General features: G+C 37.5%; 1 protein-coding gene across 2 annotated transcripts in view; it reads left to right on the top strand.

Annotated features, from left to right (window-relative positions):
* Positions 1–25,486, top strand: part of ITGA1 (integrin subunit alpha 1) — a 75,675-nt gene extending 50,189 nt beyond the window's left edge. Inside the window, exons 13-30 of one of the 2 annotated variants that reach the window (XM_027709320.1) lie at positions 3,005–3,148; positions 4,518–4,772; positions 5,200–5,330; positions 7,237–7,400; positions 7,591–7,727; positions 8,658–8,768; positions 9,282–9,367; positions 9,555–9,690; positions 10,632–10,712; positions 12,025–12,101; positions 12,769–12,858; positions 13,902–14,004; positions 15,831–15,944; positions 17,532–17,636; positions 18,726–18,830; positions 19,679–19,771; positions 20,298–20,414; positions 21,180–25,486. In XM_027709320.1, coding sequence (XP_027565121.1) covers positions 3,005–3,148; positions 4,518–4,772; positions 5,200–5,330; positions 7,237–7,400; positions 7,591–7,727; positions 8,658–8,768; positions 9,282–9,367; positions 9,555–9,690; positions 10,632–10,712; positions 12,025–12,101; positions 12,769–12,858; positions 13,902–14,004; positions 15,831–15,944; positions 17,532–17,636; positions 18,726–18,830; positions 19,679–19,771; positions 20,298–20,414; positions 21,180–21,224 — 2,094 coding nt within the window. In that variant the 3' untranslated portion in view covers positions 21,225–25,486. Of the gene's footprint in view, positions 1–3,004; positions 3,149–4,517; positions 4,773–5,199; positions 5,331–7,236; positions 7,401–7,590; positions 7,728–8,657; positions 8,769–9,281; positions 9,368–9,554; positions 9,691–10,631; positions 10,713–12,024; positions 12,102–12,768; positions 12,859–13,901; positions 14,005–15,830; positions 15,945–16,380; positions 16,440–17,531; positions 17,637–18,725; positions 18,831–19,678; positions 19,772–20,297; positions 20,415–21,179 lie in introns of those variants that run through there. The other variant, XR_003538522.1, reaches the window with a different exon arrangement.
* Positions 25,487–27,081: the final 1,595 nt, after the last annotated feature.

The following is a 27,081-nucleotide window of genomic DNA, read 5'->3' on the forward strand; positions in this document are numbered from 1 at the left end:
AGTTCCATCTGAACATGAGGAAGAACTTCTTTACTGTGCAGGTGACCACACACTGCAACAGTTTGCCCAGAGAGGGTGTGGAGTCTCCCTCAGTGGAGATATTCAAGAACTGTACTCTGGGGTGGCCCTGCTTGAGCAGGAAGGTTGGACTAGATGACCCACTGTCATTCCTTCCAACCTGACCCTTTCTGTGAATCTGTGATTTTTAAGGTTTGATGGATCTGGACTACTTGAAGCATCTCTGTGAGATGAGATGTATCTTGCACTAGAAGAGACTATGTTAAGTGTAAAGGAAATGCAGGGTGTCTAGCTTAGCTGTGAAGTGAATGTAATCAGATAAATCCTACAGCTTGTACCAAGTCTATGAACTTATCCAGCTCTTTGTGTAGACTTTTTACCTCTGCATTTACTGGCAACTTGACAATTTTGAATGCTGTTTGCACTGAGTTGTCTCAGAGCTTCCATTGCAGCCTTTTTGCTTCTTTTTTGAAGAGAAAATTAGCTTCCCTAAGACACTTTTATTCAAATGCTGTCTTAAGACACCCTACTCCCCAAAGCAAGTTTCAAACTCAAAAGAGTTGCAAGTTGAATGGACCATTCATGGCTAGGCTTCGCGAACGAAGATTTGGGAAGGGCTCTACCCATTTTTCATGCAAGCGCGTTGGTGGCTAAAAAGGCCAATACGAGAAAGGCAAGTCCGGTTGCAAAAGACACAGCAGAAAGACTCCTTAGATGGTATATTCTGCAAGGTTCGATTCTTTCTGCGTTGTCTTTTCTCCTCAAGAGTGATCCTGCGTGCCTTCTCAAAAGCATCAGCAGCGTTATAAATGGTCTGTCTCCAGGCCTCCCGATTAGAGGCCAGAGTGGACCAGTTATGGTGATCAATATGCCCGAGGCTGAGTTGTTGCTTCAGGGAGTCCTTGTATCTTTTCTTTGGAGCTCCTCTCTTGCGGCAGCCAGTGGCAAGTTCACCATAGAGCAGGATCTTAGGGAGGCGGTGGTCCTTCATCCTAGAGATGTGCCCTGCCCAACGCAGTTGCGTTCTCAGTAGCATGGCCTCAATACTTGTGATTGCTGCCTGTTCGAGAACAGATGTATTGGTCACATAGTCTGACCAATGGATGTTAAGGATTGTACGGAGGCAGCGTTGATGGAAGCGTTCTAGGAGACGCAGGTGGTGGCGGTAGATGACCCATGATTCGGAACCATATAAAAGAGTAGACAGCACTATGGCTCTGTAAACACTGATCTTGGTGCTTTTCTTCAAGTGTTTATTACGCCAAACTCGTTTATGGAGTTTTCCAAAAGCACTGTATGCCTTCGCTAACCTATTGTCTATCTCCCCATCAATCTTACCATCTGAGGAGATGAGGCTGCCTAGGTAATTAAACTGTTGGACTGAATTGAGTTCTGACTGGCCGATGGTGATGTGGGGACGGTGGGGGACTTCCTGAGGTGCAGGCTGATGGAGAACTTCTGTCTTCTTTAAGCTGACTTCCAGCCCAAAGAGCTCAGCAGCCTCTGCAAAGCAGGATGTTAAACGCTGCAGAGCTGCTTCTGTGTGGGCAACAAGGGCGGCGTCATCAGCATAGAGCAGCTCCCGGACAAGATGGTTTAGGGTCTTAGTATGGGCCTTCAGTCGCCTTAGGTTGAATAGGCTTCCATCAGTACGATATCGAATGTAGATACCGTCCTGATCATCGAGGTCTGCCGAGGCCCTTTGAAGCATCATACTGAAAAAGACTGTGAATAGGGTAGGAGCGAGAACGCAGCCTTGTTTCACACCATTCTTTATTAGAAAGGGCTCAGAAAGTGTGTTGCCATATCTGACTTGGCCGTGCTGATCCTCATGAAGTGAGATGATCATTTTAAGGAACTTGGGGGGACAACCTAAACGTTCCAAAATCTGCCAAAGACCTTTTCTGCTCACAGTATCGAAAGCCTTGGTGAGGTCGACAAAGGTTACATAGAGACCTTTGTTCTGTTCCCTACACTTCTCTTGCAGTTGTCTGAGAACAAATATCATGTCTGTGGTGCTCCTGTTGGCTCTGAAGCCACACTGACTTTCAGGTAGAATTTCTTCTGCTATAGCGGGTATTAGTCTGTTCAGGAGTATTCTTGCCAAGATTTTGCCAGCAATGGAGAGCAGAGTAATACCACGGTAATTTGAACAGTCTGATTTAGTACCTTTCTTCTTATACAAGGTGATGATGACTGCATCACGAAGGTCTGAAGGTAGTTCGCCTAGTTCCCAACAGCGCACCACAAGCTCATGAAATTTAGCATGGAGTGCAAGGCCCCCATGTTTCCAGACTTCAGGTGGAATTCCATCAACCCCAGCTGCCTTGCCGATTTTCACCTGCTGTATGGCCTTGAGGGTTTCTCCTAGAGTGGGGGCAGTATCCAATTCGTATTTCACTGGTTGTTGTGTGATGGACTGAATTGCTGAGTCTTGTACTGCACGGTTGGTACTGAAAAGAGTCTGAAAGTGTTCAGACCATCTATTCAGAATGGAGGTTTGATCTGTCAGAAGCGTTTGACCATCTGCACTGAGTAGTGGGCTTTGGACTTGGTACGTAGGCCCGTATGCTGTTTTCAGGGCCTCATAGAATCCTTTGTGATCCCCTGTATCTGCACATAGTTGAGTTTTTGCAGCTAGATCGGTCCACCATTTGTTCTGGATGTCACGGAGTTTCTGTTGGAGCTTGCTGCAAGCAAGACGAAAGGCTGTTTTTCTAGCGTGACAGGATGGCAGTGCAAGGTGTGCTTGGTGGGCGGTTCTCTTCTTCCTCAACAATTCCTGGATTTCTTGATTATCAGACAGCAAACACTAAAACTGAACACAAGCTTCAAAGGCAAACCAACCAAGAAAATCTCCTAGGTAGCAAAGAGCATTTCTGCCTAATGTTTAACATTTGGCATTGTTGTAAACAAGCCATAATAGGTCTCTGAAAAAGCAATGTTGCATGACTTTGCTGTCTCTGATGTATATGTTTTCCTACAGATTGGGTCATACTTTGGGGGTGTTATTACCACAGTCGACATCGATAGGGACTCATTCACAGACATTCTTCTTGTTGGAGCTCCTATGTATATGGGAACTGAGAAAGAGGAGCAAGGGAAGGTATATGTTTACAGTCTGAACAAGGTAAGAACGATGTTTATTGATCAGGAATAGAGCATGCTCTTTACTGTCTTCATATCCTTATTTTAAAGAAAGATGATAATTTGAACTGGGGAAGATGACCTGTTGAAAATAGAGAAACACAATTTTGACAATTAAGTTTATAATGCAACTAATTTTAAAACTTTATTCTCAAACTCTTTAACAGACTGTATTATGTAGATAAGCATATATCCTACAAGCTGCAATATGGCATACATGCAAATTTATAGGATTAATTTTCTATCACATTTTCTTTTTGCTTTCCTAGATTAGGAAACAGTTAAGGCTCATCCATCCTAAAAGCGTGATCTCCAGTCTCCTTGCGACTTGCTTAGCAACCTAGAGCTAAACACCATACATTCAACATTTTAAACATGTCCAACTAGATTGAGGATTATAGCAGCTACACCTCAGCTTCCTAATTTGATAAGTTTCTCCTTCCAATGCCTATGCATACTTTTTCTTCTTTTTTTTTCTTCTTTTAGTCCAGCACCATTGTGTATTGTTATAACAATTATCAAAATATGTCTTAGCAATGATGGTCTCCTAAAATACTATTTCAAGAAAGGGACCTGGAGATACTGGATGTATTTGACAAGTAATTCTTCCAGTTTCTACATTTATGTCACTAACAACAGATTGCTGGCGAATAGAGTTGGTGAGAAAACAAAAATTCCATGTCCTCCAGCAATTTGGGGTTTGAAATTTGTCTTTCCTGTGCTTCCTTTTATTTTCTCCAAAGAAAGGAAATACAGTAACTGCTTGCCACTGCTAATCTCTAACATGGAACCCATGGGACCAACCTCTTGGAAAGACTGGTTAAATACCATAGTGCCTGTGTGTTTTTGGTCTAGGATGCACTCTGGATCACATCATGGTAAATGTGTGTACTGAGGGCAAAATTCAGTCTAAGTAGAAGAAATGCTATCTTTTATTCTGGAATAACAGTATTGCCATCTGTGTTTCATCAGAAACTTGGCTAACTTCTCAGATTAAGAGAATGCCTTTAGAAAAACTCTTTACACTATCTCAAGAATGAAGTGGTTTACTTACAATAACATGCAAAAGTTGTTATGATACTATGCTTTCCTGTGAAACTCTAACTTCAAAAAAGTATGCAGAAGCATCTAGATACAGAAAGAGGGGAAGCAAGAATGTCTTTCCCACACGCTGCTCATAAAGAGCATTTGAATTATAGAATCGCAATTTCTACAGTGCAATCAATCACTAGGAATAGAATGTAATTGTTTTGTTTAATTCATCTGTTTGTCTTCTGGACAGGAGCTCTTAAAAGTCTGCATTACTAAAACAATAATGGAAATTCACAAACTGCAAATCTGTTCTTTCACAGACAAATTTTGAATATCAGATGAGTCTCGAGCCTATAAAGCAGACATGCTGTTCACCGTTAAAACAGGACACCTGCAAGGTTCTTAAGAATGAGCCTTGTGGTGCCCGCTTCGGGACTGCAATTGCTGCAGTGAAGGATCTCAATCTTGACGGATATAATGACATTGTAATAGGTTCTCCCTTAGAGGATGACCATCGGGGAGCTGTTTATATTTATCATGGCCGTGGCAAAGCAATCAGTAAAAAATATTCACAGGTATGAAATAAAACTTTGGAGATTGCCAGCCTCTCTAATGTATATAATGTATATAACCCTGTCTTCCCAACGTAGTATCAAACTGTGACTTGACCAGTTGTAACAGCTGCTTTTTTAAAATTGCTCTATACTTTTGAACTCATACTGACTTAATTGAATGTGGCTCTTAATGTTGTTAGAAAATATATTTGCTTGTTTTTATTGGAAACATTCTAACATGATCTGTACAGCCAAAAAAGCAGATGTTTTGCAATCTGAAAATTTATAGTGTTTTCATCACCATGGTCACTGTTTTAGGAGTATCGTAATGAAAATTTAATATACTTAAAAGAGTCTAAACCCCATCTCACTGCCATCAAATGCATCTTGACTGCTCTTATAAAACCCTCCAATGTGCACTGCATTAACCTTTTTACGCATTTCACAGCGTATTGCATCAGGTGGAGATGGGGAAAAAGTGAAATTTTTTGGCCAGTCTGTGCATGGAGAAATGGATTTAAACGATGACGGGCTGATTGATGTTACCGTTGGAGGCCTTGGTGGGGCTGCCCTCTTCTGGTACGGAGACTCACAGCAACTGTCAGGACATAAACTTTTGCTTGTGGTACCAATGTAACTTGCATGTGTGACTGGTTTCGTCAGGATACTGGTTTCGTCTCATGCTTTGACACTGACTGTGAATCTTCATCTTTTCATGTCTCTCTGGAGGAACGAGCATAAAACAATGTATACAGCTCTAAATATAGGAATGTTATAGAAACCTTGTTAGCCTAGTATGAAGAACTTATCCTCCTAGACTATCTTCAAAATAGAAACTGATTCTAATTGTGGCACTATGTAAAACAGGAACAACCCCTAATTGTTCTTTTTTTCACAGTATATTGAATATTATCTTATTAACAGTATCAAGAACAGGTTCAAATGTAAAGGGGTCACTTAGAAAACTGATTTTATTTCCTAATGTGAAAACTCCTGTTTGACTTCCCACAGAAAATCTGAAAAATTTAACTACGTTTTCTGGTTAACAGTGAATTCATTTTCTTTATATAAGAGTATGATTCAGATGTCATAGTGAGCAATACAATTTTTGAGAGATAAGAGAAATAAACAATATGATATGAAACCCCTCATTTCTAAAGCACAACTAAAACTATTTCTGTCCCTGGTATGGAACTTGCTAACCCACTGCTAATCCTTGCCTTCCCTGTCCGGCTGTTTCACCTGACTGACCTGCTAGGTGATCAAGTTTGTCAAGGCTTGCTACCATCCTCAAGCTCCCAGCTCCTCACCTTCACCTGGTAGTTTCTTTCTAAAAGCTCCATATGTGAACAAAGTGTCATGCCCTTTCACTGCATTATTTAGATTACAAATCTGAAGAAAGTTATTTTGCCAGCTAAATTTTTTGCTGGTTTAGTACACTGACATAATGCATCTCATGGCCAAAAGGGAACTGAATCAGAGCAAAAGATGAGACAGGAATGCATTGAAGGGGTGAAGGAGAGTTAAAGTGAAGCAAATTAGGGGTGAATCTCAGCCTGTTTATCTACTCAGAACCTAAGAGATGGCACACTGCCCTCCAGCTTATGTATAATATTATGTTCATCTGTGGATACTCTTGACGATGAACCTGGGCCTTCAGTCTCATAAAATGGGACTGGCTCTATAGAACTGCTTAAATGCTTTTGGAAATATTTCACCTGGTATCTGTTCTGAAACAAGTACAGCAATGTGGAGAAACCCTGTGACTGTTCCCTCTGTAATTTCTTTTTCACTGGTATTATGTATAGAATATATAGTTACTTACTTCTCTAGACCCATTTCTCTAGACTTACATTGCTCTTGTTCCCAGTTCTTCAGGGGTTTTCCCTCCTGATTGATTTTAAAAGTTGAGCTTTTAAAAGTGCTCTACAGCTTTATAGGTTTTGGCTGCTGAGGATATTTCTTTCCCTCCTCTTTGTGTGCCTCACTTTTTTGTTTCTGTATGATGAGTTCTCTCTGTAATGGTAGTTCACAGGTGTGTAATAGTCTGCATAAATGAAAATGGCCAGAGAAGTGCATTGCGACTACCAATTGCTTTCACAGCATCACACAGCCAGGACAGAAGACATGAAATAATACATGGCCCCTTAACTGACACAACATGGCCAGTGCTGTGCCTGCAACTGCACTGCAGCATGGTACCACCACCATGTGCCACAGGAATCCCATTTCAGTTGTGGATTTTGCAATTCTGTTATTTTCCAAAGAATGTTAAGGGGTTTTTTTCCTTTTAGCTAGAGGTGTTTTGACAGTTGAACTCGATGATCTTAAAAGTCTTTTCCAACTTAAACAATTCCATGATTCTGCAATTCTATACCTGTATTTGAATGTTGAAGATTGAAATTTGCACACTTTGTGAGTTGATTTTTAAGTTTAAAAAAGTTGCTGCTGTTATTTCCAAGGACTTTCTTTGTGTTTTTTTAAGGTCTCGTGATGTGGCTGAAGTAAATGTTTCCATGCAATTCACACCTAAAAGTATCAATATCCAACAACAAAATTGTCAGATAAATAAAAGAAAAACAATATGTATAAATGCCACAATTTGTTTTAAGACCAGACTAAAGTCAAAAGAAGATATATTTGAATCCAGTAAGTAGATAAGCGCTAAGCTATGGAATATTTAAATTATAAAACTGCTATGCTTGAATGCATTTATTAATTAAAAAATGGAATGTAACTTTTCTAAATTCACTATTCAAAATGCGTCTAAGATATTTTGAGAAAAAAGAATGTGTAGAGGCAAAGTGGTTCCTAATATTGATCTCAACTTCCTTTGCAGGTATGCAGTATTGGATTACTCTTGACTCACAAAGACAAATATCTCGAAGCTTGTTCACAGAAAGCCATGAGAGGAAAATGCAAAAAAATATAACTATCAAAGGGTCAGAATGTACTAAACATAACTTCTACATGTTGGCAAGTAAATCATTTAAAGTATTTTTCTCATGTCGACACCATAACCCAAATATGCATTCCATTAACTGTAAATTGGACACCAAAATCAGTGTACAGAATTAATCTTAAAAAGTGTTATAAAATTTGTTTAACACTTAGATTTATTTATTTATACATGTATAAATTATTTACTTATATGCACAGTCTCTTTACCTATGGCTCTATTTGTGTCTGTCTTAAGAAAGAACATACCACAGTTGGCGGAACCAAGCAGCTGTCATGGTTAGTAGTTTAGGTGCACTCAAAACTCAGCAGGTGCATGGGAGCTAGGCTTTGAGTTTGCATATTGGTGCATTTCCTCCTAGTAAAACATAGAAAAAAACTTGCAAATTAGGTTTGGGCATAGAGAATACTTATTCACTGCAAAACAGTGAGTATGAAATTGCCCAGATTGTACCTAAGGCGCAGAGTGAATGGAGTTGCCTATTATAAACTACCCACATTTAAAATGTTTAGTGGCTTCACAGTTGTATCATAATTCAATACTAATGATAAATGATGCCCAGAATTTTCTTCTCCCAATACCAGGCCTAAGTTTGACTTTGCACAAGGTAATACTGCGGCTGCTCATCTTACAGATCCCTTGAGCACACTAAAGAGGAAAGTCTATGAGTTGGCAGTTCTGAGATATTCTTAAATAAAACTGTGTTGGACATGCTCAGGCTATATGACATTTATTATAATAAGACACACAAAACATTAGTAGATGTTTTTAAGGATTGGCACGATAGATGTTTATCAATTGCAAGCACGCAGATGCTTCTCTAGCAAGAATGGCAACAACATGACTGAGAAATATATTACCTCAGCATTGTTAGGGGGTTTTTTTTAACCTCCTTAGATACTAAACTGAATGTCCATAAGAGCAGTTTTGTTTTCTTTATGTTCTAGGATAAGCCTGACTTTCAGGACTCCGTAAAGGTTTTGCTGGAGTTCAATTTTTCTGATCCAGAGAGTGGACCTGTTCTTGATAGCAACCTGCCAAATTCAATATCCGAATACGTAAGTTAGTAAGATTCTGTATCAATAACCAAAGTATTTAAGGTAGAAACTGTAGCCCACACAAGAGCTGAAACTCTTGTCCACAAATTGGCTAAAGAGGGTGGGTCATTGAGCCTGTTTAGGATATGTTTCCGCTAAATGAGTATTCAGGAATAAAAAGCATGATTCAATGTGCTTGCGAACCAGGCTGGGGTTTTAAAGCTGTCCATAGTTAATTGAAGATAGAAGAGAGCATGGGAATGTTAGCCATTTATTTTGGTGGTGTTTGGCATAATTCATACTTCTACTAATGCCTCTTTTCAGAATCTAGGTAAATCTCTTAGAAGTGAATGATTAGAAAGCTTATGTTTCACCACATTTTACAGGATACTGGCATGTTTAACTGATTATTATTAGGGCAGACTTTTCTGATTATCAAACAGAAGACCTTATATAAAATTAGATAATGCATTAAAATGCAAGTATTTTACAAGAATTGCAATAAAATTAAGAGTAAACATACTATTTTTGCAGATTCCTTTCACAAAAGATTGTGGAGCCAAGAATAAATGCATTTCAGATCTTGTTCTGAATGTAAAAGCAAGCATAGCAGGAGACAGGTAACTATCACTTGATATCTGTATAAAGTTTCTATGTCAATTATAAATTCTGTGGTCTAGTAAGATAATGCTGTGGCATGCTTTCCAAGTCAGAAACAAGATAGTCTGGACACTGGAAGAAGTTCCTCTTTATGTTAAACACAGATTCAATAGTTAAGATGTCCAACATTCTTACTTTATTTTACAGCTCTTCTCCATTCATTGTAAAGTCACGCAATGATAAGTTCACGATTCGGCTCTCTGTGAAGAACAAAAAAGACAGTGCCTATAATACCAGAGTTTTGGTTCAATATTCTCCAAATATTATTTTTGCTGGCATTGAGGTAAGATTTTTTTCACATTATGAAATTTATCACAACCTATATTTCTAGAGAGATCTGAGGAAGCTTTTTTATTAAACCTGAATTTGACTGCTCTGGCATCCTCAGTTGGTTTAAAGGGCTGCTGTCCTGGCTTATCCCTCTAAAAGAGTGTATTTATTTTGACCTGAGTAGGCTTTTGCCTAGCTTCATCCATTAACTACAGACACTTGGACAATGTGCCTGCCTCTTAGAGGAACATCAGCACCATTAATCATTTGTACATCTAAAGAGCCAGAAATGCTTTGTTATTTGTAATAGAACCCCTGACTCCCTAGAATTCTCCTTTTGCATGTGTATAGGAAAAGCAATATCTTCATTGGACAGAATAGATCTGTGCCTGTGTCGTCTCTATATCACACAGCATTTCTGAAGGGGCTGTTTTTCTGCCTGCCTCAGCAGATATGCTACAAATTCACCTCAGTTCAGGTGGGAAATATTAGTAGAAGTCCTAATCAATAGTCAGCAGTCCTGATGCTGCATATTAGGAGAAGTCAGGGATCCACTGCACTATTGCTGACCTTGTGGCAATAATTAATGGAGTATGAAAGTCACTTTTATGTTAGGAACATATTTAAAAAATTGCATGTTAAAACTGTGCAATTATAGATATGTTGATGTGCTAGACCCCTTAACTGATTTCCATGATGTTCAGTAGGTGTGTAATTCCAAGTGTTCCAAACACTATCACTGGAAAGGAATAATGGCTAGTAATTGATGTAGATGTCCATAGGTGGCAATTATTTTGCAGAATTTGTATCTCCCTATTTTTCTTCTAGTTCAATTAAGTCTTTGACTCTTACAATATTTTGACAATGAAAAGCGGCAGTGGTATATATATGTGCAGCAGGTCCTTGATGCTTAGTCAAAATTTAAAGTTTTCTTCACTTTCTTTTTCCCTTTAGGATATACAGAAAGATAGCTGTGAATCTAATCACAACATCACCTGTAAAGTGGGATATCCATTTCTAAAACCTGCAGAAGAGGTAAAAAGTCCCCCTGCATGCAAATTCTCCTTGCCCCATATTGTTCTAAAGCCAAGGCAGTCCCTAACACCTCTGAATTTCTTTTCTTTTGTGTACATCCCAAAAACTGTCCTTTCATGTTTCTCAAACTATCCTTGATGGTAACTGCACTGAGCCAAATGGGAAAACATCAGATATTCAGTACCTGGGCAGTCAGCTGTGGTATGTAAGGAGGTAATAGATGTGTATTGCCATCCTTGACACTGTCAGAAAACAAGTGACACACCTGGCCAGAAGTGTCTGTGTCTAGAGGTATAGAGTATTTGTTAGGATATACTGATATGACACATAGGCTCTCTGCAGCCTGGAACCTATAACTTTAGTTATTTTGTATATAAAATTTAGTCTGTTGAAGAGACAATAAGTTTGTATATGGAAATACTAACCTGGATCTGCCAAAGTCAGACATCAAGACTTCACATCTGCTCAGCGAGGAATGAGAGGCCTTTCCAGCAAGTAGTCTACTCAAAATCAAGCTCCACCTTGAACACCACCAGTGATGTCTGTATCTCCTGTTGGAATAGAAAGGGAGCTTTAGCTAAACTAAGCCTTTGAAAAACCATACTTAATTAGTTCTGATATTGAATTGGTAAAAGTCAATTTGCATGCAAATAAGACTGTTTTTTCCTGTTTCTTCTTTGTTCCTCTGTCATGCAGAGGGAGAATCATGACATATGTCTTCTTACATTGCCTCCCCCACATATGCATTCCAGTTTGTGTCTTGGACTTGTAGAGATTAAGTCATCTGTTACCTTCTTGCAGCCAAATAAGCATACTATCCAATGCCTGTGCCCACGATGTTCCATTCCCAGCTTTATGTGATTTTTCATATTTTTCTTTCATGCTTCAATTCTTAGTTTGCCTGTAGCTGCAGAGCCCTAAATTTAGAAATTTCACCCTCTACTTTGCATCAAAAATCAATTAATCTCTGATTCACTATTAAGCATTCCTAATCCATTCCTTTTTAAAGCTTCTTTTTTTTTAAATATAAAGAAGCTTTCTAAGACAGCTTTCTGTTTTATTTCCCCGAGGTTTCTCAGTTTTGAAAATTGAAAACAGTCTTCTCTTTATTAAGTGATAACTGTTATATTTCCTTCTTGGTTGGGACAAATTCAAAATAGTGGATTTATTCATAGAAAACTGATAAAACATGACTAAGGATTCCATGGGTAAAAGTAGCAAAAATTTGTACAATTTTCATCATATCAAGCCCTGTTAGTGTGTTGGGTTTTTTCTTTTCCTTTTAAAATATGTAATATATTTCTCTACACAGATTTCCTTCAAAATATCATTTCAATTCAACGCATCGTATCTCCTGGAAAATGCTACTATTCATGTATATGCAACAAGGTTAGTTGCAGTCTTTGCCTTCTGATCTTTTTTTTCTTAGAAAGCTCTACAGTTTTGTGTTTTGTAGTAAAACACAGATGACTTCTGAACTCAGAAGTGATAAGCTGTCTATAGAGCTGGCACCCTTACAGATGTATTCAGTTCAGCAGTGGATTGAGTGGACTAAATAAATAGCTGTTAGCCTCTACAACCTGGGAGTCACAAATGAGTCATAATTTCTGGTACTTTTACCTTCAGCAAAGGTTTATTCTCCTACAAAATTACTGCATACTTTAGCATGAATCACAGTTAACAAAAAGCTCTGGCCTTCAAAGAGTAAGAGCATTGCATATCTGATAAAATAAAGGAATGCACTTGCCCTAGTGTTTATTGTCCCTGAAAAACCCAGGGATGGTGTGGCCCTTAATTTTCCCATTTTCATTCAGTCAGCTGCAGTCTGTAATTTTAACAAAGATGCTTTTATGAGCTGGAGCTGGTGCAGAACTTATCAGTTATTGGAAGTAGTATTTTGAATTTATTTTTAGGAGACAGGAATTAACTGGGAATGAGTAGTATGCTTTTGTACCAGAGCTGTAGCTATTTCAGTTTCTTAAGATCCTTTTCCACCCAGCAGTTGTACTGTGTCTGCAAGAGTCTGATCTGAGTGACATGTGTTGTTTTGTTCTAGTGACAGTGAAGAACCACCTGAGACGTTGAGTGATAACAGAGGATATGTTACAATTCCAGTAAAATATGAAGTAGGATTAATCTTTGTAAGGTATTCATGCTTCTCTGTACTTTATTTTCTAGCACAGCAAACAGCAGCTGTTGAAAGAGAATATAGTGTTGTTTAGCTGTTGAACTGTGCTCAGTATTTACTGACAACAGCTTCAAGGCTCATAAAAAGGAAGCATGGGCTTTAGTGAAAAGAAAAGTTACATGAAATATTGGAGCAGTTACTATCCATATTTGGCTGTAATTATGTTTTATCTATTTAAATTTGGTCTGCAGTTTGTAAGTAAAACAGCAGGTTTCGTTCCTGTACTTTGCCATATTAATTCAAAGTGTTTCAGGTACATATGAAAGCAAATACTTCCAGCTTCCTGATGGCCATGGCTTTATATCACTATAATATTTTGTGGTGTGGTGTTAGATTTCCATCTTCAAAAATTAGCCTTAATTTTAGGTTCTTGGGGTTTGTTTTTATAAGTTCAGATCTAAACTTTAGTGCAGGTCTTGTAGTACACTTTATTTTCAGAAATAGCTAAAATGCAGTTAAATTCCATATCTGAAAAGCTTTCTGAATACTATTGGTAAACTACATTGCATGGTTTGCAGGTGTAAATAATTAAGCCAAATTCATTTTGGATGCATTTCATGGTTCAAATCCAGCTTTTGTTTGTCCCACAGGGAATAAGGTTGGATTTAGAACATGCTGGTTTTGGTCTGGTTTTGCTTGATTCTGTCTTTTATAGGAGGCTGCCTGTCTCACATGGCAATACCCAGGATAAGGGACGGCATGACTAGAATAAGAAAAGCAAAATCAGATTCTGATGGATTATTTTTCGGAATAATATTTGCTCATTTTTTAATATGCTCATTTTAGTTTTATATGAACAAAACATTCTAAATGTATGTAATACAAAGTGAGGCCTACTCAGAAAACAGAACAGTTGAACTTCAGTGGAAGTAGCAGTGCACTCTTAATTGCAAGACTAGTCCTGAAATTCATTAAATAATGAAAAGGCTTATGTTATTAACTGATAGATTTTTACGAATTTTTGTGCTTACTGGGGTTTTTGTGTGTTTTTTAACCCACAGCGTTTTCAAAGAGCACCATGTTATAATTGGGGCAAATGATACCATCCCTACCGCTATTAACACAACAGAGCAGATTGGGGATGAAGTTACTCTACATTATAGGGTAAGAAACAATTAAAAATGTAGCCTAATATTCTTTTTTTTTATTTTTGTCTTGAATTGCTTAATGTGATACCCTATTACTAAAATAGCAGGTATGCAAACTGTTAAACCATTCATATTTTGTGTTTTACACTTTTTTTTTCCCTTCCTTTGGAATAATGTGAGTCAGAGAGTCTGAGAGTGGTCCATCTCCTGCAGAGTAGTTCTGGTGGGTTTTAGAGCTGCTGTCCTTAGCTGGGGAAAGAGAGCATGTCCTGATAAATGAGAACTTGGCCTATGCCCATTGCAGTTCAGAACGACTATGTCCAAAATCAAGTCAAATTTGTAAAAGGCAAATGCCATGCTCCAAGAATGTGGTCTTCCTAATGGAATGAATGCTGCAAAGTAAAATCACATGGAAAAGATATTTAATGGACTCTGCTCTTGTGAGATCCCTGCTGGACTGCTACATCCAGACTCCCAAAATACGAAGGACATGGATCTGCTCAGAGGGGTCCAGAGGAGGGCCATAAAGATGATCAGAGGGCTGCACCACCACTCCTACAAGGACAGTCTAGAGCAGTTGGGGCTGTTCAACCTGAAGAAGGCTACAGAGAGATCTCATTGTGGCTTTCCAGTACCTAAAGGGGGCCTACAAGAAAGCCAGAGAGGGACTTTTCATGAGGGCATGTAGTGATAGGAAAGGGGGAACGGCTAAACTGAAAGAGAGCAGGTTTAGATTGGATATCAGGAAGATATCTGGTGGTGAGGCACTGGAGAAATTGTGGATGCCCCATCCCTGGAAGTGTTCAAGGCCAGGTTGGACAGGGCTTTGAGCAACCTGTTCTAGTGGAAGGAAGGTGTCCCTGCCCATAGCAAGGGGGGTTGGAACTAGATGATCTTTAAGATCTCTTCTAACCTAAACCAGTCCATGATTTGATGAATTGGTGACTAAAAGTGCAGCCTAAATTTGCTGCAGGACTGAATTTACTTATCTTGAGAGCATCCTTGTTTACCAGTGTCAAAATCCAAAACTGAGCAAGGGTCCCATATAAAAATCATAAAAATCTAGGAATCAACTTCTATCTGTAAAAAATGAGCCATTGGAAAATTCTTGCTCTCACTAAATAGCAAGGCAAAGGGGTTTTTTCTTATTTTTTAGCCCACCTACAGTCTTTTACTCAGCTACCTTTTTTTAAGTCTAAAAGCTTAAATCCAGTAATGTCAAAGCTTTTGTGGACAAATGGGCTAATGAGTAGCCAGAAGAAAAAATGGTAAAAGCTTCTTGAGCATTTATTAAGTTTGTCCACTTCAGAGACAAGATCACTAATTCCCCTGCCAGCAATTCCACCTAGGTATTTCTCCATCCTCAACCGCAGCAAGCCTTTCCAGAAAGAGTCTCAGAGAAAAGAGGAGAGAGGAGCAGGTGATTGGAAGGGCAGTTACCTAAGCATATCTGAGGAGGAACCAGTAGAAGCCACCACTGATACAGTGGCTTCTCTCCTATGTTAAAGTATTTGGGTGTTTATTATATATTGAAATGAAATGACATTTGATGATCTTCCCAGATGATAAGAGGATACAGTAAGCAAGATAACAAGAAGGAATTTATGTCAAAATGGCCTCTTTCATCCTGGTAATTTGATTTTCTTCAACAGAGCATTGTATTACCAAAGACCACAGAAGAATGTGTCTGCTAATTCACAAGAAGCTGTTCTTGGAGAAGTAACTGACTGTGGAAATGTAAAAATAAAAATAAAAATAAAAATACAGGAAAGGAAAAAACTCACAATCAAAAACTAACAAAATAAGGAAAGAACTAATCAAAAAAATTTTCTTTTTTTATAGATTGAAAAAGGTGAACATTTTCCAATGCCAAACCTCACACTGCAGATCTTTTATCCCAACGTAACAGCAGCCAAAAACACTCTTCTCTACCTTACTGCATTGTCACATACCCAAGTAAGCTAGGAATTCGTACTTTTATGATACATTTAAATTTGAAATTTATGCTGTAAGAAACTGCAAAATGTAATAAACATTTGAGATTATGTCTTACGTCAAGGTAGATATATTGCTGTCAGTCTAAATAACAAGATGCTGGTGTTTTAAGTGTATGTACAGATGTGCATAAGACAGAGGGACAAATTTTCTTAAAAGAAAATATGCAGATTTAAAATTGTATTGAACAATAACTGGACTATAACAAGGCTAATTTGTTATATTGCCAAGTGCTGATATGTCCTGACTGAGATGTGAGCCTCCATATGGTTGTCTCCATTGTCAGCAGCGCGAATTGCAAATTCTCTAATCCTGCTGTACATCCAGACCTCAACATTCTGTTCAGTTCTCTTCTTTCTGTTACTGAAATTAACCTTCCTGCATGTCTGCTCTCTAGCACTAGCAGTCCTCTGGCTTCTTCCTTCTCTGGGGCACTGACACATCTTGAAGGGGATGGTAGGTCATATCTTTCAAATGCTCTTCACTGCAGCTCTCATTTGAATTTTTCAGTGTCACTCCTCCAGTGCAGCTGGAGATCGTGTTCCAGTAAATTCCATGACTCTAGATCTGTAGATCTTAAAACTAGAGCTTTATCAGTAACTGGATAGCTGAAGAACCCAAATATCACCAAGTGGTGACCTAAAACCTCCTTTTTTTTTTTTTTCTTCTCAGAGACACACAAAGTGCACCTCCCTCCAAATATTTTACTTTGTTTTGAGATGCTGTCCAACTTAAAAAAAAACCTAAAATATAGAAACGAAAGTTCAAGGTTTACTTTAAAACAAAACAAAAACAAACAAGCAAACAAATAATATTTAGAATACAAAAAAAATTGTATCTTTTCTTGTTTTCTGTCCTCCATTATTTTCACTCCTAGGCAATCACAGCATTTGACACAAATTTGTTTTTTTCTATGGGCATAATTCATCTCCTGCTAGCTACGCCCTAGTGACAGTAGTGTGCCAAGTGCACTGCAGGGGATTTGTAAACCTTTTCATGCTAGCAATGTGAAAGTCAATGACCTGGCTGAAAAAAAATTAATTCCGCCACACTGAAAACACCAGAGAGTTTCCCAGCTGCCTGTGAAGGAGTCACAGAGATCTAGCAGTGCTCCAGCATCCGCTCCCCCTCTCTGGACATTGCAGCAGAGGATTCTGCATCCTGCACTTAACCTGACTGTTTGCTTGCCACGGCAGAACCTCTTTGGATTCCCATGCTAAAGCTATTTAGCTCTTTTAATAATCAACTCTTGCTGGTTCTTATAGTGGTCATCTTGCAGGAAGCTCTTGTTTGCTTCTACAGATGTTTAAGTAGCTGCATAGAATTTATGTTAATTTATCTCATAAAAATTTCATTTGCTGTTTGAATACTTCAATACCTACACTATCTGAATTCCTTATTCTGCACTCTTGCAATATGCATTTAGTGGTTAGTAAACATTATCACTGTCATTAAATATTAAATATTATTAATTTTGGCTTGTTCCCAAAGCATTTTTTATAATAGACTGCATATGTAGACAATAATTATTTGTATTTCTGCTAACAGAATGCCATCTGCCAAAGTAGTTACCCTGTAGATCCCTTAAAGATCAGCAATGGGAAACCATTTGTGTTGTCAAAAATAAAAGAACCTACGAAGGATACAATTATGGTAAGTCTAATTATAGGATATATATTCATCCCAGATATTAAACTGGATCTTGGAGCTGAATACTTCTGCAATACATGTATAAAAGCTGCTCTCAAACTGTATCCCTTGGAAACTCATTTTGTCTTAATAGCCTAAAAAGTCTTTTTTATGTAGACTAACTATTTGGCTATAAAACTGTATGTGGAATTGAATTTAGATGATTTGGAGTTTTTTAATTTAAAAAATATGTAAATAACAGTAGCACATTTTACAGCTGAATAAATCTTCATCATCTATGTTACCATTGTAATAAATGAATAGTAATATTTTAAATGCTTCTGATCACCCAATCAGCTTTTTTAGACATCTAATTCAACAGATGTTCAAATGCTAGCACTCTGATCTGGCAGATTTTCCATGCAACTATAAATGATAATCCCCTTTGGAAAGGATTAGCCTCTCACTTTTAGACAAAAGAGTTGCAAATTAATTTTGCTGCCATAGTTATGTTGGCATGTCAGAGGCAAAGTATCCTCAGCATAGAGGTACAAGCAGACTTTCTGGTGCAAATGAAACCATGTAATGGGAAGAGTGTTTTGCCATGCTTATCATATTCCTTCACAGAAGTGATTTAATACTAAGCAAGTATTTCCAACTTGTTACAACATAATTCTGCTAGCAAGTGATACTGGGAAATAAAGATAACTTAAATCTTCACACACACATCCTCCCCTACTTTAAAGATTCAGGTGTCCATGATTTGAAAAACACTGCAGAAAAGCCATAGCTGTGTTGGTAGAAAAACACTTGCTGTTACAGGATGTGCCTCCTTTAAGAGCTCTGTGATGCCTTTTGCTGTGTAGCTGCAGCAACAGAGATTCCTCAGGCCTTGCCAGCCTGCAAAAAGTGAGTCTATTCTACCACAGCATGAATGTCTCAACTTGGTTTATATACTGCAGTGTCACTTTTACATAAAAAGCTACAGTAATGAATATCAGTTTAGTATTGGTGTCATAGCAAGTGATCTGTATATACAGTAGTTTATATATTTTTATTTTAATAATGTGAGAAGTTTGTTGCTATTAATTCATTCTGGTGCCTTTAAAACAGGCCTGTGATACATATAGCTGTGCCTCTATTAATTGTGCCTTGGTTCCATCTGACATATATCAAGTGAATGTTTCACTAAGAGTATGGAAACCTACCATCATAAAAGTAAGTAAATCCTGTTTGTGTTCAGAATACATTTAGGCTTGAGAAACTTAAGCCAATGTTTCTAATGTCTATTAAAATTGTATCTTTCATTTTCTTAAGTGTCCCCTCTAGTATTTGAAATAGTTTCCTTTGCTATTTTAAAATTTCCTTAAAACTATGTCACATGTACTTTCTCATCCTAAAGTAAGTTTTTGTAATGTAGCAGGAATGTCAAACCATGGTAGGAAGACACCCCTTTCTTATTCTGTATAGATGATCCTTTTTAATAGCTACTTATGCATTCACAAATTCTAATTCAGCGTATGTAAGGAAGGGTACACAGAAAAACATATTTTTTTAAGTAGGTTTTTAATATGGAAAGATTTCTCAGGTATAAAAAGGATTGTTTTTATTATCAAAAGAGCAGAGGAGAGACAGTCCACTTCAGAGCACACCTCAGTATTTTCTGATGGTTACAATGACCTGGCTGTGGTCTATTTTGCTCAGCTGATAAACTTCTGATACTGAGTTCCTGTTTTGTATCTTTGTTTTTCCTCTGGAAAATAACAGGGCAGGAGGAGAGATACAGCAGAATTTTAGAAAGCCCAAAACTGTCTCTGTAGCCATAATAGTTTCCAAGGATTAATTAATATTTCTTCAAAATCTCTGCAACCTACCCCTTCAAAGCAGTATTGCTCTCTGCAAACAGTAACGTGCTGAAGGTGACATACATGAGCAGTTTCACTGACTTTCACATTTTTCAGTATCTCCCAAAGCATTAAGTTTTTCTCTCACTCTTCTCATTGCTACAAAGCTTTCTATTTCAAAATATTTAAGTACAAACCATAGTAATTAATCCATTCTTCCAGGCCACTATTCACAGCTTAACCCTTATTGTGAAAGCGTTACTTAGGAGTGAGAACTCATCGTTGATTTTGAGAAATGACCATCAAAAACTGGAGGTAAGAACATAATAATTTTTTTCATAGGAATGCTTTTTTGAACTATAGACATTTTTGGTCTCTAATAAATTCTTAAGTTAATTCAAGCTCCTACATGGTCACATATATTTAAATGTGAATATTACTTATTTCTGTTTAGATTACACAAGATATGTCTTGTTTAAAATCAAATTAGTCTTTTACACTCATGCTTCGCTCCATCTCTCAGGGAGGCAGGCACTGAGTGAGGAAGAGTATACTAAAGAAATTCCCTAATATATGCTTCCACTACTCATGGTTTTGGTCCTGTATACTTTATAACAATGACCACTGACTTGTAGTAGGGCCACCCTCATGACATGAATGCAGTTAGAAAGTGCAAGATATTATGTAATACAGGCTTTCATGTTGGACATTATTTTCTTAATTTTTTTCTACAAGTTCCTGAAGTAGTACTCTGAAAATCACTGCATACTGATCACTGCTGCTCTTTTGATACTTTAGAAGCACAAGCTATTTATTGCTTATGTTCTGAACACTTTTGCAGACCATGATTAAGATTTCCAAAGAACTCCCACCGGGTACAGTCCCCTTATGGGTTATCCTCCTGAGTATCTTTGCTGGACTCCTGATTCTTGCACTGCTTATATTTGCTTTGTGGAAGGTAAGCTGCACATCCTTGTCTTCATGAAAATAAACCTATAGGCTTAAATTCTCTGTGGTTTCCTTCTTATAACGACAACCTCACAGGCAATACTATTATCTAATAAGTAGCATAAAATCTTGTGGAAATAACAAAATAACTAATAAATACTACAATTTTTTGATGTGTAATATGCAGTGCTATACAGTTGAAACCTGTATTGCCATTACGTTATGAAAAGGAAAAGAAGAAGATACTTTAGTATGAGCGAGGATTTACTAAGGGATTTTTCTATTAGCTTTGGCTGTGGCCTTTGATAATCAGGTTTTCTCTACATGCGAGAGATGCTGGGTCTGTGGTATGTCTTGCCACAAGTGGGCACTCTTCTCCAGGCTAAATACTTAGTTCATAATTGTGCTAGAAGGTTACAGTTTATAAATTTAAACATGCATAATCTCTTGAAAATTTTGAAATTATAGAATAAGATATTATTTATTCAACTGAGAACCAAATATTATTATTAAGCATTTTAACCTTTGTGTGAGGATAATAATGATTCAGCAATTGCTCTACTATATATTAACTGTACTCTTTTGTCTGCATTCATGATGTATCTCTTTAGTTTTTCCTTTCCAACAAAAACAATGTTGTAGTTCAATGAAAAGTTATTAAATAACTTCTACTGTGCTGGAAGTATTAAAATAGTAGTAAGAACCAGCACATGAATGTGACCAATATGGGTTGTATGTTTTGAACAGTTCTTAGTCACTTCTTTCTTTTCTGCAGGCCGGATTTTTCAAAAGGCCTCTAAAGAAGAAAATGGAGAAATGAAAAGAAAAACCACAAAGCACAGAAATTTTTGCTCAGGTCTGCCTCCAAAATGTTACTGTAAAATTATAAACTTAGGTGCAGTGATTACAATGTTTTCTAAACTCTGGTGCATTAAAAAAACCCTAGAAGTAGAAAAACAAGAAGCAAATCAAGCACACGTGCAAAGGAATAATGCAAGGAAAGAATAAACAACCTTATGGCATTTTGTGATACTCAAGAATATACTTTCAAGTGCTACTCATTTTTGGAGAGTAACTGAATTCAAAGATTCTAACATTTTTTAATACGGAAAATGTGTCATCATATTTTTATATACCTATGTATGTGGAATCACTTATTATTCCAAATTACACAAGAATTCAGCTTGTGTGTAGCAATCCCAGTCCTTTTTATCACCTTACAATTTTGAAAAGGAAAAAGCATCATTTTCAGAATTTTTTTCTTATCTCAGTTCTGTGAAAGCAGACTGTCAGTTCACAAGGCAAACATGCAAACTTTGAATGCACCAAAGCTATGTATGATAGCTGATGCAATGACAATTCAGAAGACAGAAGCACCTCCAGAATTTTGTGTGAAAATTACTGAAATTGGATTTCTTGGATTTCTCCTTCTGCCTACTGTAGCATGTCCAGCTGAACCCAGGATACTCCGAGGAAGAGATATTTATGGTCAAGTGGACCATTAAGGATTGATCCATTAAATTTGATAACTGTTTGAACTTGAAACAGATTTTTGGCAGGCCTAAAAATGTATGCACAAACATTCAAGCCCATCTGATTGCACACTGTATTCAAATAAGCAGGAGCACAATTGTATCTGCAAGTAGAAATACCCATATTTATGCAGAAGATGTTTAGAAGCACCCTGAAAGTTTGACTCTTGCTGTATATCTTGGAGTAGCCAGGAGGGTGCTTCATAAACTGTCACTGTAAATTTATTGTGTAGCTATTTAATCCAATGAGTTTAAAGTGTACAAAATGATAGTTAATAAAAGAGCACAGATAGAAAATTCAGCACTGGCAAGCTTCTTCTAGTATTATAAGTCACACCTCATTGTTATTACTTATGAGTTTAAAAATTGATGCAGAATTTGCATACTAAAAGCACTTAAAAATTATGTTTATTTTTGTGAAAGATTAAAAGTTTATATGAGAATACACTGAAATGTAGATAGCAAAATGTTTCTTTAAGAAATTTTTTCTTTCTATTTAGATCATTTAGTTTTCTCCTTTCTTTTGTGTGCTTGTCTCCCTGGGGCTCTTTGCTGTGCCTTGTCCTTGAGAGCTTCCTATATTACTTGCAGTCACACAAAATTAACAAAAAAAAAGGAGGCATGCTGGCAAAGTGTGATGCTGCCTCAGCATGAGGGGGCTCAGTACTGGTTGCCAATATATCAGAAAATGTTGAGGAGACTTACTAAGTTCTATAAAACGTACTTTTTTGCAGAAAAGCTTTGCCTTGCCAGGGAAGCCAGGAAAATTTGTTCCTCCTCTTGGGACAAATGTCACTAAAATGAAAAAAAAAATCATTGCACTTTTCCCAAATGTTTTTGCTTATCAATATCTTTATAGCAATAGCTTAAAAAGGAATAATAAATTTTACAAAGTTTTTTTTTTTTTAAGAAGAGAGCATAGATCTGGTTGAAGATGCATGCAAGTACAACTCTGAAAGTGTGCCAGAAGGTGTTTCATCACTTGAAAGATGCTGTAACCCTTCAGTCACTTCTATTTAGTTCCTAAATTAGAGAGAGTAGTTATTGGGACAGGCTAAGACTTATGTGAATGCCGCAAGTAGGATTAAGTCTGAAAGTATTTGCAATTTCTTCTTGTGTCTGGGGGAAAGCTGGTTTTTTTCATAGCAGCAGTCTGCTGAAGGTAGCAGTATGACTCAGAGGACAGGGCAAAGCCCTCTGTGGGAACACTGGGTGGCTGTGCTTTGCAGAGCCTGGGAGAGCCACTGAGCCAGTGGACTTACTTGCTGTGCTCTTGTGCACAGCTGAAAATGCACCCTGTCTGAGAGGGTGTGTCAGCTGCCCTGGTTCTGAACACAGAAGGAAGACATGAATGAAAGCAAAAAAATAACATAGAGGAGCTGTGGATAGAACACCTGCTTCATTCATTGTGAAGGATGACAAAAATCTATTTATTGCATTGTAAAGATAAATTAATACTCACAGCTGTGTTTTCAGTCCCAAGCAAGATGCAGGTTTTATTGTAAGAAAATGTATGATTTTGCCCATCTGTTTTGAAATATTTAAATGGCACCTGTCACCATTGCATTTGAATGCCTCAGAATTGTAATTTTTTTCTTACACTCTCTCTGTAAAAGCATAGCAGTACTGTTAGCCTATTATGGTTTTGTAAAGGAACAGAATTATAAAGGAATTTTGACTCACTTATGCACACTTAGAAAGTCTATGGTAGCAGAGGAAATACTTGTATTTATTATTATGCATCCAGGTTGTTGATCATGAGGTTATTTTTCCTGGCTTCATAAAATTATTCAAAAGTTGTGCAAGACACAGCTAATTCTTATGCAGCATATTTTTAAGTGTTTCACTGTTTAGTTATGATAAGCTGTTAACCAACGCTTTTCATTTTTCTTATGACATTTTATGTCTAATTTTAAAGCATAAGCCTAACTGAAAAACATATAAGCCAAAAACCATTCCTCTTCCCTAGATAAAGTCTATGCAAAAATAAACCAGTAGTATTTTATCAATGCAGAGTATGTTTAGGATCAGTGTTCTGTTCATCTTAGACCTACTTTGCACTGTAAAAACAGTAATAAGCTTCATGTAACCACACTGCTTTCCTCTTTGTGATGCTTTCTCCCTTTTCACATTTGTCCTATTATCATATTTTCAATTATAATATCTATTTAAGATATAAGTATACATACATACATATAAGTATGTAAAGGGGATAGCACTATAGCACATTAGTCTTACACAATTCTAAGCGATTAGTAAAATCGCTATTTTTATCCATAATAGCCACACAGTGCTATAAGAGCAGTATTTTACTGCTTTTCATGATACACAATAGAAAAACCTACTAAAAACAATATTGCAAACATCAGGAACATCTCACTGAAATTTGGCAGGCACAAACAGTATCAGAACAGCATGTAATCTGTTTTGTTCCAAAAAATAGATGTATTAGGTTGCAATGTGATTCCAATAACTAATAAGCTAAATATTTTCCATTGAAATAAAAGCCTGTAAAAAAAATAGTAATAAATTGTGTGTGACCAGAGATTACCAGCTCAGTTCCTAACTTCAGCACTGAAGTGGGTAACTTAGTGGAAATGGACAAGCTGCTTTTCTGTACTACAGAACTTCCCTTGAAAGGAGCAAGGGCTTTAAATGGTCACTCCTGCTTCAATTTCAGGTTGTTCTAGAGGTTGCTGATCCCATGTGTAATTTTAGAAGACTTAGGAAACAGCATCTGCAGTAGAGCAATCTACCTGGGGAGCTGCTTATGTTCCTTTGCTTGTCTGGTTTCACTCTAGGTCATTATTATGAGCCATTACTCCAGACACAATCTTCCTAACCTCACCCTTTACCTGAGCCCTTGAGTACATATCCTGTGCTGAGTCATTTTGAGCATGATGTTCCTCTTCTTCAGAGCTTGAGTCAGGGGAATCCACCTTAAACTGAAGCCAAGGGATTTCATCTCACCTGGCACCGAGAGCCTGGAGTTAGGGTCATACTCATCTAATGAATTCCACATAGTCTAATTGGTTAAATTCTTGAATTGACCTATGGCATAGATGATGAACCATTGAAAAATAAAAGCAGAGAAGATAATCAGAATGTACTGCTGTTAACTGTACCACTTAAAAGGAATAAAAGGGGATTTGCATACTTTTAAAGAAAATCACAATATTCTGCACAGCATTTTCTTTTTCCTGTAAAATTACTCCATGTGCTTTATTCATTAAAAAAATTAAAGAGTCTAACAAGTCTCCTGTGTAGTTTGCTTGCTTTCCATTGATATAAGAATAACGTGAAGGCATCTCCATATCTAAAAACAAATTCATCTACCTGTCAATAGAAAGGCATTGTAGAAACAAGCATTCTTGTACAGCATAACATCAAGGAAAGCTTGAATGTGGTCAAGCTGTCAGAAATACATTGTCATTAGATGTATAGAGTTTGTACCCATCTTTGAAAGCTTTTTAGAGGATTATATGACTTCTTGACACAGAGTTGTTTCCATGACACTAAATAAAAGCTGAAGACACTTTCATTCTTCTAAGCATTCTTCCTGTCCAACAATTCTTCTCAACAGCTTATTTCTGTGACCCAAATAGTCTGTGGTCTTGCATAATTGTAAATGATTCACATTAATTTCCTTAAACCTAGTAAACATTTGTATCAAAACTTCCTAGAAGACAAAGATTACACTTTTTATATTACAGTTAACGCTTAGAATATATTACAAAACGTGTCATAACTATTATCAGAGACTACTTTGATGGTGAATCACAGTTTTCTAATAGCAACATCCTGTCTAGTCATGGGGGAGTGCTTACCAAATATCCTATTCTGTATACATCTGATCATTAAGAGTTTGATGGACATTTTTCATGGGAGCATTTTAATGAAAATCAGGGGAAAAAAACACTTCTATTTTTATTTGTTTGTTTTAAATTGCTTTTCAATGACATTAATGAATAACTAGCATCACTTTCTCAGAGCAAGAAGTGTAATATTATGTGTGATTTGTACAGAACTGGATTATAATTCATTGCATTTATCAGAAGCAGCCCTTAATACTTCACAGTTCAGAGATAATAGCATGTCATGCCATCGGTGTGGCTTGAGCCCTGTAAGAATGAAGGGTCATAAAGATTAAAGCTCTCATGAAGTTTTAGTAATAACTGGGTGATACCACAGTTTAGACAGCATACATGGATTCTGTTTAAATAAGTGGATGATAAAATGAGCTATCCTTAAAGAAATCACATTTTAGTTCCAAAGACTGAGGCCTGACACCCCAGAGATATTGGACTTTATCTATTCACTAAAAAAAAAAAAGGTGAGTAAAAGACCTTCAGGCAGATTTTTCTTCTGACTAGCACAGTGGGTGTGGTGGGTCTGGCTGAGCTGGAATTTAATTTCCCCATAGTAGCTCTCACAGTGCTGTGGTCTGCATTGGTAGCTAGAGGAGTGTTGATAACACACACATGTTTTGGCTACTGCTGAGCATGGCACTGTAACATTCAATCGCAGGTAAGATCCTGGAAGGTGACACAAGTAGGCCAGCTGACCCACACTGACCAAGGGGATATTCCAGACCATATGACATCAACCCAGATATAAAAGCTGAGGCAAGGAGCAGGACTGGAGGCACTCGTCGTCTCTGATGGCTGCCTGCTGACAACCGTTACGTGTGCTGGAGCCCTGCTTCTCGGAGAAGTGGCCGTCCATCGCTGCTTATGGGACAGAGATTAACTGCTGGCTCCTGCTTTGTGCACGTGCACGCTGCTTTTGCTTTCTTTTTTTTGCATAAATATAAACTGCCTTATCGCAACCCACGATTTGTGTTGTTTTCTTTTCCCACCTTACTCTCTCCCCTGTCTGGCTGGGAAGGGGAGGGATAGAGTGGCTGGGTGGGCACCTGGTGTTCAGCCAAGGTGAACCCACCACAGTGGGGCATGGAGATACTTTACTGCCTTTCCTCTCTTTGTGCACTTATCTTTCTGCCCTTCTTCTTTTCTCAGTTTCTGAGTATTCTCAGAAACGACAGACATTCCTCAAGGGCTCACTGAATGTTGCATCTCCTGGGGATTTTCACAGAAACGGGGGAGGGAGCAGAAGTATTGAAAGTGAATTGCACTTTTAGATCTA

This window comes from Neopelma chrysocephalum, unplaced genomic scaffold (genome assembly GCF_003984885.1).
Source record: "Neopelma chrysocephalum unplaced genomic scaffold, ASM398488v2 Primary Assembly neopelma1_96770, whole genome shotgun sequence".
Lineage (NCBI taxonomy): Eukaryota > Metazoa > Chordata > Aves > Passeriformes > Pipridae > Neopelma > Neopelma chrysocephalum.